Source organism: Oryza brachyantha, chromosome 9 (genome assembly GCF_000231095.2).
Source record: "Oryza brachyantha chromosome 9, ObraRS2, whole genome shotgun sequence".
Taxonomy (NCBI): domain Eukaryota; kingdom Viridiplantae; phylum Streptophyta; class Magnoliopsida; order Poales; family Poaceae; genus Oryza; species Oryza brachyantha.
Window position 1 is genome coordinate 13,268,644 of NC_023171.2, and position 15,346 is coordinate 13,283,989.

Below are 15,346 nucleotides of genomic sequence, written 5' to 3' on the forward strand. Positions count from 1 at the left end.
TCCTTGCTACGTCTTGCAATTAACTTGCAATGGGCGACGTGCGATCTATTCCCACGTACGGCGGAGCGTTCCTTGCTGCGAGCATTATGCCTTCAAATTAAGTTGGCAGAGTGGCCGATGGGTGATGTTGCAATTTGGAAACATGCCAACAACCCCTCTGATGCTGACAATATTTAGGTGCCAGCTACTCACCGTAGACCCTTCTTCGGTTCCATTGGTTAACTATTGGCAAATGAAGGAGCAAAACCTTGAATAAACTGATTTCGATGTGAGACCGATAGCAAAACGGCTGCAACACAAACCACTCAAAACGTCCTCGTCATCCCAACGCAGAAACATCACAAAAAAAAATTTTAAAAAATGAGTGACAGATTTGTCGAACATTCGTTCTGTTCCCCGACATTTCTGATCATGGGTTCCAAATAATCACAGACCACAAAAGGACCAAATAAAACCAAAAAAAAAAAACTAACCTTCCCAAATTCTAAAGCCTAAAACAACCAATTAATCAGGCCAGTGTACCAGAACTAGTGTACAAGTGCTGTACTGCAGTCAGTGGGCACCCTAGCTCCTACTGCTAATAATACACAAATGTTACATGAACTTACAATCAGGGAAGCGGATACTGGACATGATTTCCAGGGTCGCAAGGCCGAGAAACATTCCATTGGCTGTACAGTATCCACGAAAATCACTTGGTTTTAGGAATTAGGTGGCAGGAGCTGAGCTGGGTATCTTGAACTGCTTCTTCACATAGTGTGATGCCTCTGAATCATTTCTGTGGCAAAGGACCCTAAGCAGGGTTTTGGAATCGGTTCCAAACTTGCTTTTAGCACCTTGGGTAACTTCTCGTAGGTCATCAATGAGCACACGAGTCTGGCAGAAACACGCAGAAGCGTTACAGATGATGATTATGACTCAGTACATAGTGGAGTCTGATGAGAAATAAGAGTATCTTGCCACTAAATTTTATGATTTTGAGACTAATTTCTGCTCTTCAGACTTCAGCTAGCTGAATTGGTTTTTGGTTGCTGTGATCAACGACTTAGATATAACTAGCTAATGGAAAAGAGAAGTTCCATCTAAAACATGAATTATAGCCCGAAAAAAAACCCAATAGAGAACAAGTTACACAAGTGCCTATAATCCAAATGGTGAAACATCTACTGGTTGTTCTTTTATCAAAATGATTAATGAAGCAGCTAATTTCGTTTGAATTAACATAAGGCTATCTGTTCCCTAACGACTACTAGACCTAACCATTTGAGCTACGCCATTATGTTACCTCCAAGATCTCGAGCTCCAGACCCTAGATATAATCAGAAATTAAATTCAAACGTACCTCTTGTCTGATAAGATTTATCACAGGGCGAACACGTGAGACCAAATTTTCAACAGTTCCACGAGGCAGGCCATCTCCACCAGATATAAAAAATTCCTATGCGAAATGAAAATTTAAATCAAGACAACAGTTAGGCAAAAATAAATGTTCCAGGGTCATAATAAGCACAAAACAGCCAACATTCAGGTAACACTATGTCCCTTGTAAAGCAAAAAACAGCCAAGTTGTACTTCTGCTTCAGATAATGGCATACCTTAAGAATTTCAAGATCTTCTTCCAAAAGAGTGGCATCACTTGGAGAGAAGACACGTGTAGGACCTCCATCTAGTATCACACGGAGTAGGCCATCCTGCCAAGCAATATAATTTTAAGATAACATAATAATTCACATGCTGTCACAACAACCCTACATAATTAGTAGCCAGAAAGATCACCAGAGATGCTTGTAGAAGCCCTGTAACCACACGATCCCGTAGTTGCTCCACAATGACATTGCAAAGCTGATTAAGCACCTAAACATTGAGGTGTAGCATCAAAGTATCAAACATCTCCATTAGTTCAAGCAAATCTTACAAACCACATGGAAATATATATGTTTACCAAAAGAATAACAGCCAGAGGTAAAAATTGATTGTCTTGTGAGATGCAGCAAATAGTTAGCACTTCGGCCACAGATAATTATCCATATCTTTTGAGGAAACAAAACAATGTGCATGGCATGGATTTGGGTATGTATGCTTGGAGTCTATTCACATGATAGTGCCCATAAAATGGAATGCAGGTAATGTGTGTTCCATGAAAAGTTTCACCTAAGTTGGTCAGCTAAGTAACTAACAAAAGTTAGTACATAGGGTTTTGTTTTTCCAATTTGATATTCCTGAAAGGTTGCACATTTCATGAGCATACCGTATCAAGCACTTCCATAATAGCATCCAGACGAGCTTGAGAAACATTGTTTTTGTACAAATTGTCAATAAATGGCTGCTGCAGGTCCCAGAAGATAACCTTTAGCCCTAAGAAAAAAAGGGTTGACATGTTAATAAATATCAATTAGCTTCCAAGAAAGCACTAGGGCAAGCATATTTTCTTACCTGTAAACTCGCATATTTGATCAATTGCAGCATTGATTTCCTTTCTGCTGCCATCAAATTGATTCTTCTGACTCGAGACAGCACTCTTTGATTTCTCGCTCATTGATCGTCCTGACAAAGTTCACATATTTTTAATATAACAGATTTAGTTTGATCTATAAGGAGTAGATCGAACAGATTGATTTGCAAACCTATCAGAATATTCAACAGATAAATTGACTACTAAAACAGTTTCTCTAAAGAAAATCATAACAGGATACTTACTGATGTTAATGCTCTCACTTTTCCTCTTAGCCCACCGCTCACTTATGCTGTCCTCCAGCTTGCTTAGCTGGCTGATGCCATACTGTTTGCATAAGAAATTCTTTTGGTTCAAAAACTCTAGTGGTAATGAACATGGGAACAATTCAACGGGGAAAAGAAAAGCCAAAAAGATGCCACAAGGACACTGATGTAGATCATGAAAAAAAAAAGTAGTAATAGCTAAATTCAAAGGGAGCCAAGCTGGAATAGTGAAGATAAATGTATAGTTGTACTTGTACACATAGCAGCATAATTATCAACCTACATTTGAAATCTAGTCAATGAGATTCATACTGCTCCCCAAATGTCAATATTTTACAAATCAAAACTTCTATCAAGATTGGCATGTAACAGAAATTGCTCAGGAAATTGACAAGTCAAAGCAACAAAACCACCACATAGCAGTGATCTCTTTAAAGAAACTCACATATAGGCTGTTAAGCCGTACACAAAGCTTTGGCATAGTAAGTTGTATTATTTCACTTGCTTTCCTCTCATCAACTGTTCTAACTTCATGAATTTCCTTTTTCACAAAAGCCTTGATTCCAATCTCCTTTTTATATCGAGTAAGAACAGGAACAGGCGGAATTAAATCTTCTCTATCAACTGCAAGCAAACAAAACCAACAATTACATGTAAGTTATTCTATCCACATCCACAGTAATGAGTTTGAAATTATATATCTTGGATGCAGCATCTACAGCATCGATTATTTGCCATGTACTCTTGTAAAAGCCTTTTAAATCACTCAGACAAGGAAGAAAGGGACAAAAATATGATGACAGAAAATAATTGAGAGAAGAAGGGTGCCATGCAAACCTATTGGTTCGGTAACAAGCTGTGTATAAATTTGAAATGCCTTGTCAAAACCACGGCAGAGGCTATTTAATTCTCCAGTTCGCATGGGGACCTTGAATGCAAAAAATTGGTCTGCAGTCTGCAATAGTTTGCAAGGGGCAAATGTTGCTCTATTAGATATTCAATTTCCAAGAAATACTAACTCTGAACAAAACTAAGGGCCTCCTTGGGTTGTTGCCCAAACCAACACTACCATTACCAAATTTTGGCACATTTGGCATTACCAAATTTTGGTAGTGTTTGTGGATACGTTTGATTTGAAACCTTACCAAATTTAGGTAAATATTTAGTGTAAGCTTCCAAAATTACCAATTGTAATGGTAGTAATTGTTGGAATATGTTTATTTTTGTTGCCTTAGCAAAATTTGGTACGGTTGAAAGTGGCAACAAACCAAACAGGCCCCAAGGCATACAAATATCTCTGAAATGCTGTGGCATAAAAATGTTCTACTTGAAAACAAAGACAATTGTTTCCTGTAATACAATAGTAAGCAAAATTTATTAAGGAGATTACGGGATGAGGGTCAAAAGAAGCACCTCTTCTATGATTCTGTAGACTTCGACAATAGAAGCCCCATGGCGTTGTTGAGGGGATATAGGATCCCAAGCCTGTTGAGCATAAAAAGTTTGGCACAGAGAAGATGACAGAATGAATAAGATAATGTTGTCTCCAAATGATGTAAGAAGCAATTTCAAGATCTGAGAGATGGATGGGGAAAAACCAAAAAACATGACTAGCCAAAAGAAGGGTAAAAAAGAGGTACACAAAAACTGACACTAAAATTATAAATAAATGGATATATCAGTAATGTAACATGACATTTATTTTTGAAATAGTTAATGAAAACATCAAATCATTGACACTTCAAATATGTTGTGTCATGTGCAATATTCTCTGAATCACCCAGGTTCAACTTTACTACCAGAAAAGGCACAGGATTGAAATGTAATATTCTGGATACAAATAACTTTAGGTCATTTGTATAACATGTGGAATAGGCCAGTAAATAACTTTGGGTCGTTCATATCATGGTAAGAAAGCTTTGTATCAAATAAATTGAATCATATAAAGTGTCACCTCTTGTTCAGCAGCTCTTTTAACCCAAGTTTCAATTCTCTCGAGCTGCCCGTTTACCCAGCGTAACACCAACGTTCCGGATTTACTTTCAATCTGAAATAAAAACAATAATCAGGATGAACACATGAAATCTTCACACAAAATAAACTATCAGTTCATTGCTGAGCATCATGTGTTGGATGATAAAAATGGAAAATACTGACATAAACTGATAAACATATCATGCCAAGGTGAACAATCAAGCAATCGATGGCTACCGTTTTGCATTGTTGTGAGTGTGTACTTGAAGAAGATACAGTAAAGTAAGCAAACCTGATAAGGGGCTAGCTTTTGCCTGCATATGCTGTCCAAACCATCATCTCCCACAACAGAAGCCATAATAGACATTATGTACTGCTCCAAATCATCGGCTGCCGGAAATACAGAAACCACATCCTCCGTAAGATGCTCCGCATGCTCAAGAAATGGTTTCTGGCACAAATGTCATGTAAGAATGAAGAATCCATGGTTATAGATATGTAGACATTTAAGATAAGAGTGTCTGACATAGCTTACCAATTTAATTCCATAAAGTTTATGGAGAAGTGAAGCAGAAACAACTGCAGACTGTGGGTGCCATTTTGACAAAATCGGTGAAAATACAGCTGTATCCTTCTTCAGAAGTTTCTTTGTCTCCTCAGCTAGAGATGCTAGAACATGTTCATGTGTTGTATCTGCTTTAACCTCTACCAAGTGTGCCATCTGAATAAAAAAGAAATAAATGTTTCTTTGGTTCATATCATAGTAACAGATCAGAACAAGGTCTGTTACAACTCCACATTGCAGAATCTTGACATGGACAATGATGTCTTCATGTGCACAACCTCAAGTGTCCAATCCAGTAAACAAAAAAACTAATGCTTTGGACAGAGCAAATTAGTTACAAAGTTTAGATACCATAGTTTCCATCTCTTCGCATGTAATTGTAAAGGAAAGCCATGCCTGCAGTTTTGTTTCAGTGCATTCTATATGGGCCTAGCATTTTAATATTCCATTTAAGACATAATTTCACAATCACTTTGAAGAAGATAGTGGTAAAAAAAGAAATTTTATTTAATGCTATTAAAAAACAGAAATGTCTTCTAGAAGGTAAAAGCATGACACAGTTCCCGATGGGCAATGGATGCATGCTTGTTTTTTTCCCTAAGAACATCTTGACCAAACAGATATATATCAAAAGAAATAGGAAAACATACAAAAATAAGGAAAGACAATCAAATAAACCATAATGTCACTAATATTTAGGTTTGGACGTCTTCCGATAAATCAAAATATTGTCCTTTCACAATTTCCAATAAAATAGACATTTCAATAATCAAATGCCCCAAGTACCAACCACAAAGAAAATTGCTAACATTGACAATAATGAGGTATGATGATTTCCTAAGAGCGAACAAGGTCAGATGCAACATCGTGGAACTTCAAAATCGATGTACATGCACAAAATAATGGATTGACATGGAAGGTTTCACATATATATACAAGCATGATTGTGTAAGCGATTTTATATCCATCTCAATTGCGAAAAATGTAGGAGGCAATGTGTATTAGAGCTATGCTATCAAAAGAAGCCGCTAAGAAAGTCACCTTCGCGAAAGCACTTTTGACAGAAGATGTAATGTAACGGTCAATCTGATCTCGATCAGGCGACTCCATACCCTGATGTACAATTCAAATATATAGGGCATCAGAATTTTCTACGTGTGCAAATGGAAGAAGTATTGCTTTCTACATCCCAAATGGTCTGTATTTACTATTTAGAAAAGAATTTATTCTATTCTTTTGTGAGTGGATTTGTACATAGTGAAGTGGCTTTTGCTCATGAAATGTCTGGTTACATTGGTGCAGAAGCCACCAATAAATTATCGAATTTTAGATTTAAAAAGTGGTGTAATAGATGAAAAAATGAAGGTAAAATATCAGTACCTTGTTATTTTCTTCACCAAGAATTCTTCTAATAACCATTGCCACTGTTACAATATCAGCCATCAAGCTAGGGCCCTGAAAATGAAAATAAAAACATTAGTAAGGGAAAATAATTCCTCATTCCCAACAAAAGCCATATATAATGGTTCATTGTGATCCACGAACTTAGTTGTAAACATGAAATGTTGAACAGTTAAAGAAAGAGGAAAATCGATTTAAAGGAAATCACATTAACATGCCCTAAGAAGAACAAGTGAAGAAAATGATGGGATCAACAGAGAATAATGAGAACCATGAGGCATGGAAATTATTGGTAGAATATGAAATCAAAGATCTAAAAAAGACAATATGCATGAATGACTAAATAGTATTCAGCCATAATGATAGGCTGCCTTATGCATATATGAGTTGCACACCAACTAGCAAAAGAAAGGGTAAAAGCTGGGGATATAACTGATTTACACTGAAATGGAAATTATTTTATTCATAAAGTAAACAGACCCAATGAAATAAAAAGTTTAACTTTGAAAGAGTAAAGGAGATACTTTCCATACATCACTAACCATGCATGTTATGAAGCACAAGGGGGCAAACCAGGAGTTGGCAAAACAAACCTCTGAGAAGTGTAGGTGATAATCATTCAATTTCTTGTCCACCCATTTCTGAACAGGAGATAGGAAAGACTGGAAAAATGTGAAGTCTTGATAACTATCCTCAGCATCAACAGAACTACGCAAACTTTTCAAGTGCAATCTTTCCTGTGGACCACGCTGCTCCCTCAAAGGTATCTTCCTCAAATGCTCAATCACAACTTTCAAGAGTCCTTGCTCACCCGTAAAAACAAACTGTGTTGCAGAACATACATTAAGTACCATAATATTGTGAAGCCTACTTGTTCATAAGCTGAAAAAACCAATATCACACCACGGGACATAGCTTACAGTTATATATGGGCCATAATGTCAGTGAGGTAGGATCTAGATACAAGAGCACCACTGGACTCTGGTATCAAGAGAAGCAAATGACCCACTGGCAGTGAGCATTACTAATAGATCATCCTACTTCATAACACGCTTAACTGGACTACACTGTTATGAAATGCACCACCATTTCCACAAAATGTTAAAGGCTAACCAAGATTTTGCACAGAGCTCCTTTTCAGATGACTGTATGACATTATGAACAGAAAGAGCTTGAAATCATTTATAAAAAAAACTGTTTATGTTTGAGGAACTCACTTACTCTGGCTTATTTGGGCTATTTAGAAAAAAACATTAGGTACCAGAATAGGCCTCATATCAGTGGTTACAGAAACAAATAGGGTTGTTGCGGAATGCAGAGATACTTAGGGCCTACCATAAATCCATAATGCAACCACCAAATATTTCAATAAGGGTAATGCCAAGTAATATTACTGATTGGTTAAAGCTTTACCTGTCTAAATAATACCCATGCATAACATGTATCATGAATTGTCTCTGTGATGCCTAGTATCCGCCAAGTTGATTTTAGGAGCTCCAGGATTTCTTCCACCTCCTGGTAGATTGAAGCAAAAATGTTAGAGAAATACCTGCAACTGACAGTACACTAGGCATACAAAATTAGAAAATATGATTTTAAAGTACTGACCTCTGTAAGCTTTCCCTCATCCAAGATGTCAAAAACACTGCCAAGCATTTTCTCATACAATGCCACATTCAGATGGTAGCCATCAGCCCAGTGACAAACCTCACCAGTAAGATCACCCCGTGCAGGCCTTTCAGAGAGAGAAGTAGCAACTTCTCTTAGTGATCTTAGGCATTCTGTGCGTTGAACCTCAGCAGCAGATGGTGGCAATGACTAACAAGTATAACACCAGGATAGGCCTCAGTTTAGTGTATAGTTTGATACAATTGTTATAAAAGTCAACTATAAGAGTGTTCACTGAGTAGGAAGCTCCAAATAAAACCTCAGATTCTTCAATCTTTCTGAAGAGATTCCGTAGCTCATTGACCTTTCGACCTAACTCTCCAAATCCAACAACGGGATGGTTTATAAGGCCCTCCTCCAGCATGTTTAGCTAAGAAATGATACAAATGAAACATATAGTGTTAAGGCATGTTAAGGTGCCTCCCGATACTGTAGAGTTCAAGATCATTAAGGCACAATTATATGGCTAACCTGTCTCTTCTGCCAACGAAGATATGCTTTCATGTCTGAAAACTCAGCTCTTGAGATACAGCACAGTAGTTCCAAAGGAATCAAGAGATTGTCCATCCGTTTTCCAACTTTGCCTACCATGGCATTGAGCAATCCTTGTCTAGTTCTAATATCCATGGACTCTGTTATCTATCCAAAAACAGCAGGGAACACGGAGGTTAATATAAGTAAGATTAGCATGCTGAGAAGTTTTAAGAAACCTGGATGCATAGAAAATAAAGGCACTGGTGACCTTAAACTCAAAGAGCTATGGTTAATGGACTTTCAAGCAAAAAAATAAGCTTACAATAATGATCAGGAAACACAAAAGTGAACTTCTTTTATTTGATTATTATTCAGTCACCAGATGCAGAATGCTAAGATAGTATACCTCAAGTTGCGCTCGCATGGTCTCAAGCAAACCAACCAAACCTGGTTGCCGCTGAGTTTGGGATTGAGTACTCTCACTCTTACTACGTCCGAGTTTCCTCATTAATTTATTTTTCTTCTCTTTCTTCTTTTCTTTCTGTGGAACTATAAGTCCTCTGTAGGTATGGAAATAGGGTAAGTGATCTGGTACTCCTATAAGATCGATAATCTTCTAATTGACAACAAAAACAAGCACAAAGAATTGCATAAGCCTACCCTGAAGCACCAGCAGCAGCAACAAGAATTTCATATGCTGTTTCACGAAGGTCATCATCTGTTATACCTGGAAAAACAGCACAGTTTCCATCATCAATAACTATCTTGACCCAACAGCTCAGACTTCGGAGCTGAACAAGTTAAAGAAGTAAATAAGCAGCAACTGACTAGTTACTACATGCCTTTACTTTGTTTGTCTGACAATTCATAATTCGGACCTAACACTAGCCTAGCTACTCCAATAACAAAAGTAAACTCCTTCAGATGATATATACTATTTTGCAGGCAAAATTCCTTCAGATGATTCAATAAAGTAAAAAATAGTAAATGACTAAAAAGCCACAAAGAAACCACCACCAGAATGCTCTTAAATGGAAGATAGGTAGCTAGATGAGATATCATCAACATATCTAGCTGTACCAGCATGAAGACTTTTAAAGAAAATAAATCCTGGTTATTTCACTTCTATCTGTTATTGAAAATCTGATACCATGATAACAGTCATTATTATTACCTGTTTCAAATAGTGGCAACCGCAATGATAAATCATTGGCATCACTTTGATGTCTTCTAGAAGCCCTTCGGCTATCGAATTCATCTTCTTCATCCTCAAAATCTTCAATGTCATCTATGGTTAACTCCTTCTCAGTTGGAGAATCAAATGATTGTGATTTTGATAAGTTTGCAGTAGAGACTGGTGAATGCACAGCAACTGGTGGTGGATCCATGACTGGTGGCGGTATCACAACAGGTGACGGTGCAATGGCAGGGGTAGGTGGTGGTTCTCTCGCTGGCGCTGGTCCAGAGTGTTCTGGTTTTGTAAGTAAAAAGAACTCTTCCACAGTTCCACTGTTATTCTGGCAAAATTATAATGTCAAGCCATTCAAAAATCATACGGAACAGAGTTTAATGACACTGAAATTATGTGCATATCATACCAGCTAAACATGCAAAATTCTCTGTTAAAACAGGAAAAATCATATTTAAATGCCTATATATGAGCAGTTTGTATAATTGTATCCCCGGAGCTTAGTGGAATGGTAAGGTCTATCGTCCTGGAGGATTAAGATGGGAACTCAAATAGCTACTATATTGAAAAATGGCTGGCAAACTGTCAATGAAACAAAATAAATGCAAAAAATATAAATAAGTAAATAAATAAAGAGCTACTGATCAGCTCACCACATAAGGGTAGTCAAGGCTGTCATGAAAAAGCCGGATGGCATCTCCAAGGTCAAGTGGTTCACCTACATGATCAAAAAAAATGCCAGAATATGTATGAAAAAGCAGAGCGGCATACTTCGTTAAATCTAAAACTACTTTACCTTTCTTAGCACAATTGAGGACATAATCAACGCTGACTTGATCTATGTCCACATCATCCAAAGAGATGGCACCAGGTGGCATTACAACTTTCTTGATCAAGTTACCAGAAAGCATGTAGTTGAGTAATACATGACGGTCACGGCGATAACGTTGCAGCAGCTCAACAACATTTTCTCTGGTTAAGTTGAGAGAGAGAAAAGTTTAGCTCTCAATTGAACATATACATCTATAAGGCCTGTTCTGAAACGATCGTTACTCATCCATATTGTGTGCAGGGGAGACAGCAATCTGAGTTCAGAGACACTGTTGTAAGCACCACCAGTTGCTTTCAGCGAGCATCACTCTCCTGCAAAACAAAAGGGATATCAATTGCCAGTTGTTGGAGTTGAAGTGTTTTTTATGCTGAAAATAGCGAGTGAATCGTAAATCTGATCCTACAATTGTTCCATTTTGCCTGCCCAAATTCACGAACTCTGGTTATTGAAAAAAAAAATCTCAGTCATGCAGTGGGCATTCAAGTATGCACAAACCGAGGTGATCCATGCTCCCTTCAGCGCTGACAAATCCATCCATCCTACCAGATCACATTGGACATCCACTGCTCGAAACAAACAAGTCTCACACTGAGATCACACTTGCCCCCGCAGCTCTGAGAGCATGCCCCCCGATCCCACCGAACTCGCTACTCATTTCAAACTCAAACCGCACCACACAAGTGGTGCCAGCACAAAGCCGAGCCAATCTAACAGGAAGGCGCATCCAGGCAACCAAAAGCAAGCCACGCGGCGGGGAGGAGCGGCGGGAGTGGGTGGATGAGATCTGGACCCGAGGCGAGACGAGGCGAGGTGGCAGGCACGTCGAGTTACCTGCGCGCGGGGGGCGGAAATCTCGCTGGACGACGACGCCGACGCAGATGGCCGCCGGGCACTCGCGGCGGCGGGCCACTCTCCACACGGACTCCGAGGCAGCGAGCGAGTCGGGAGCGGTGGTGGTGGTGGTGGGCGCGACTGGACGCGGAGGCGAGAGGCGTGGAGAAGAAGAGACGACTGGATGGACTACGCGTACACGCGTACGAGGGCCCATTTTTATTGGGCCGGGCCGACCCAAGCTTATCGTCCTACCGTGGGCTGGGCCCATTCTGCTTAGTCCCCCGAAGCTTTATTGGGCCAGAGCGTCTTGGGATTTTAGCCCATGGTCTCATTCCATTTTGTACTCAGGCCCAAATCGTAGCAGAGCAGAAAAAAATTTCAGCTGGCTTCAGAAAAGCTTTGGGGGTGATCTATTTAATGGTTGCGTTCCTTCTCGACGAAAGCTGCAATATTTCTTGGATCTATTTAATGGTATATATATGATTAGCTATTACAAAAGTTAAAAATCTACTTGAGAAATACGTGACGATGAACATCTATCTAGAATATTTTTTTTGCAAAATATATATTCTCTATCAGTTTGGGAAATCGTGTATACAAAAGCAAAAATTGAGAATAAGCTAGCTCAAAAAACATATTAATTTTTTTATCGTCCGGAGCTTTTCGGCGTATTTGAAATAGAAATAAGACCTTATCATTAAATTTGAAGCTTGAAAGCACTAGATTGTAAACCATATAAGCTAAAAAGACGACTTTTAAAAGCCTAAATTAAAACAAAGGGGCCCTTAGTATCTATTTGCAGTTCCAGGCAGGATTTACTGATTTTCCCCTAGATTTCATGCCATGTCGGAGTGACGATATAATGGTTTTCGACAAATTCTGACTAAAGTTTGATCACATTTACTATTTGACGTTTGGGTTTATTAAAAACCATTCGAAATTCCAACCTGAAATTTCTTTCGAACCGTCTTAAAATATCGAAAAACCGCAAAAACCAACTGTGTTTCGTCGAATTTGCGAACCCTGTATTGCACGTAAGCGTCAAGATCATTCAGTACGGCCTTCCAGATCTCCAAAACCACTACTATACCTGGATTAATAAATTGGTTAATTCTTGCTTGCTTGGCTTGTCTTCCCACAGGTTAATCTGGGTCAATCGGTCTCACTCTCTCAGCCATCAGGCCTTGACTGAAAATCCAAGTCTTTTTTATTTCTACTATTCATATTTTTGGGTGATGCTGATTGCTGAAGTGTTCATTTCTAGAAGAACGTTGACCAGCTGTGAGTGGCAGACTTGCCAGTGAGAATAACAGTAGGGCTAAGCTCCGATTTTGCAGTCAATGGGATCCCAAAGTCAGGCGCCGAAATGGAGTGAAGGAGAAAGGTTGTGCTGCAGTGTTGCTGAAGGTCGCAAGGCTACATCATCAGTCCATAATAATCACATCAGCATCAACCTATCGAGCTGTACTGTACACATGTCACACAAAACTTCACTCACACAGATCATCTCTATCGTCACTTTGCACTGTGCTCTGTCGGCAAGCCGTAGAATTTGTAAGCACCTGAGAATTGGTCGCCGAAACCGGACGGTTTCTCTGACGCGGTTACTACGATTATCGCAGCAAGAACACAGTAAAAAAAAAAACGTACAAAAATCGTGATAATTGTGTTCCGTTGGGCGACGGTTTAGAAGAGATTGCTGGAGATGCGGTAACTAAAGCTGAAATTCTGAAGATGAATCTGCACTTCCATCTGTCTCACTGCATGGTGCTTTCTCCCGTTGCTGCAAATGATTGTCCTGAAGAAACCAAGCTGCTTCCTTGCAAGCATCAGAAACACAAGAACCACCAAAAAACCAATCCACTTGTGTCACAAAAGAGATGGAAGAAAACCAAAATGTGAGCCAGCAGTGCACTCCACTACGGAACACAAAAGGGCGGCATGTGCGAGTCGTTCTGAATTGACCAACGCGTTGGTGGTGGTGGCCATGGGTGATTCGGAGAAAAGGAGTCTGAAAATCAATGTCCCCTTTTCTGCAGTGTCCCCTTTGTAGTGGCAGATTTGGTACGGGTGCATGTGGAATTGGACTAGGTTTGTGTGGCCTAGAAAAAAAGATTCTGAACACGAACCATTCTGGAAGCTCTTCTGGATGAGAAGCATCACCTTTTGTTATCTTCCTTTTGAGGTGCTCTGAATAAAAGCTACTTTGGAGAAGATGATATACTTGCTACTACCTCTGTATCACTATTGGAAGCATCAGCTAAGCACTATCTTTATTTCCTTTTGGTCGTCCAATGTGCGAGCTGAACTTTGGTATGGAAGGAAGTACTATATTTGATGGTTGATAGCTTATCATCAGAATTCAGACATGTAACATGGCTGTCTTCAGAAACCAGGGCTAAATTCAGCATCTTACTACAGTAACCAGATCACACTGTTTCGTCAGATTGTCAGGCTATCAACTCGTAGGGGAGGCAAAGAAGAACTTGCATAAGATCAGACTGGTGAACTGACTGATCAGTTCATGGAGAAAGTGTTAGGAACAGTTGCTGACTTGCTGCTGATGGCTGCTAACCGGTTGATCAGTGATCACTGAACTTCACTGACAGACTAAAAACTAGGTCCAAGAAGATATGTGATGAAAATGAGATTAGCTTAATCAAAGTAGTACTCACCTAACACAGAAGCTAGCGCGAATCTTGAGGTGGATTCGGCGGTTTGTATAGATCACTGGTACGGCAATCTGATCTTTTCTTAATAAATGCAACTCGGCCTGTCCTAATCTTGATCTCTTCAACGCTGAAACAGAAAAGGCGCGTCCGACCTGTTGCTATCCTTTTGGATGTCTGTACATGTCATTTTGGATTCTTGGAACACGACGAGTTTCAGTGAAAACTCGCAAGGAAAACAAACCATATAGTATATACATTTTTACCCAAAAAGTGCCTAAAAACACTCCATACTTTAAAACGATGTATTAGCAGGAAAAATAATCTATGATTAAATTTTTATATTTACATCCTTAACGACTTAAAAATCAAATATGAAAAAACCCAAAAACAACGGTTACATAAAGCTTTGAAATTTAAAAGTAGCCTTAAATTATTTTCTTGTGGGGCCGGGGGTTTGGAACCAAAACGTCAGTGTCAGTATTAACGTGTGGGGTTGCAGTGACGCGCCTGCCTTTCCTTATTGCTCACTCACACCGGTGATGTTGAGAGCCATGGCCGCCGTAATCTCAACACAAAAAGGACACGAGACAACATGCATTCGAGCCACTACTAATCCTGAGTATTTTATGCATCACCAAAACACAAATATTTAAAATGAAATCGTTTCCTATAGCCCTACGAAGAGTTTATTCCGGCACATGTTTCTGAATCTTTACTGCCAAGATATGATACGGCTTGTTTTTTTTTACACACTTTTAACGTATGTTTGCTGGCTTACTGATCGTAGTGAAAAGTTTAGAACTTTTAAACTTAAACTTTTATGTTAAATTTTGTTTTTCTTTACCATAATCTATACCAGCATTAATTTCAAATGATCAAGATGGCATTTGGTTAAACAAAACAGTGCCTTTTCGTTTGCTGAAATCTTACAGCAGTAAATAGAGTATAGCACGAACAATACTCCATTTTGGCTTATAAATAGATTATTTGTTCCAGAATAAATTTATCTTTAAGCATCA

The 15,346-nt window shown here is 38.9% G+C and overlaps 1 protein-coding gene across 1 annotated transcript; it reads right to left on the reverse strand.

Moving 5' to 3' along the window:
* Positions 1 to 356: 356 nt before the first annotated feature.
* Positions 357 to 11,728, reverse strand: LOC102711458 (protein unc-13 homolog). Its single transcript, XM_006660787.3, has 27 exons — positions 11,653 to 11,728; positions 11,043 to 11,132; positions 10,786 to 10,961; positions 10,643 to 10,707; positions 9,975 to 10,317; positions 9,461 to 9,527; positions 9,207 to 9,360; positions 8,798 to 8,965; positions 8,586 to 8,696; positions 8,267 to 8,476; positions 8,072 to 8,173; positions 7,252 to 7,482; positions 6,638 to 6,712; positions 6,299 to 6,370; positions 5,228 to 5,413; positions 4,985 to 5,143; positions 4,673 to 4,765; positions 4,132 to 4,203; positions 3,556 to 3,673; positions 3,164 to 3,342; positions 2,698 to 2,779; positions 2,434 to 2,544; positions 2,249 to 2,355; positions 1,777 to 1,854; positions 1,596 to 1,691; positions 1,343 to 1,438; positions 357 to 876 (listed from the first exon to the last, which is right to left on the reverse strand). The coding sequence occupies exons 2-27, from the start codon at positions 11,048 to 11,050 to the stop codon at positions 709 to 711; spliced, it is 3,327 nt and encodes a 1,108-aa protein (XP_006660850.1). The 5' UTR covers positions 11,051 to 11,132; positions 11,653 to 11,728; the 3' UTR covers positions 357 to 708.
* Positions 11,729 to 15,346: the final 3,618 nt, after the last annotated feature.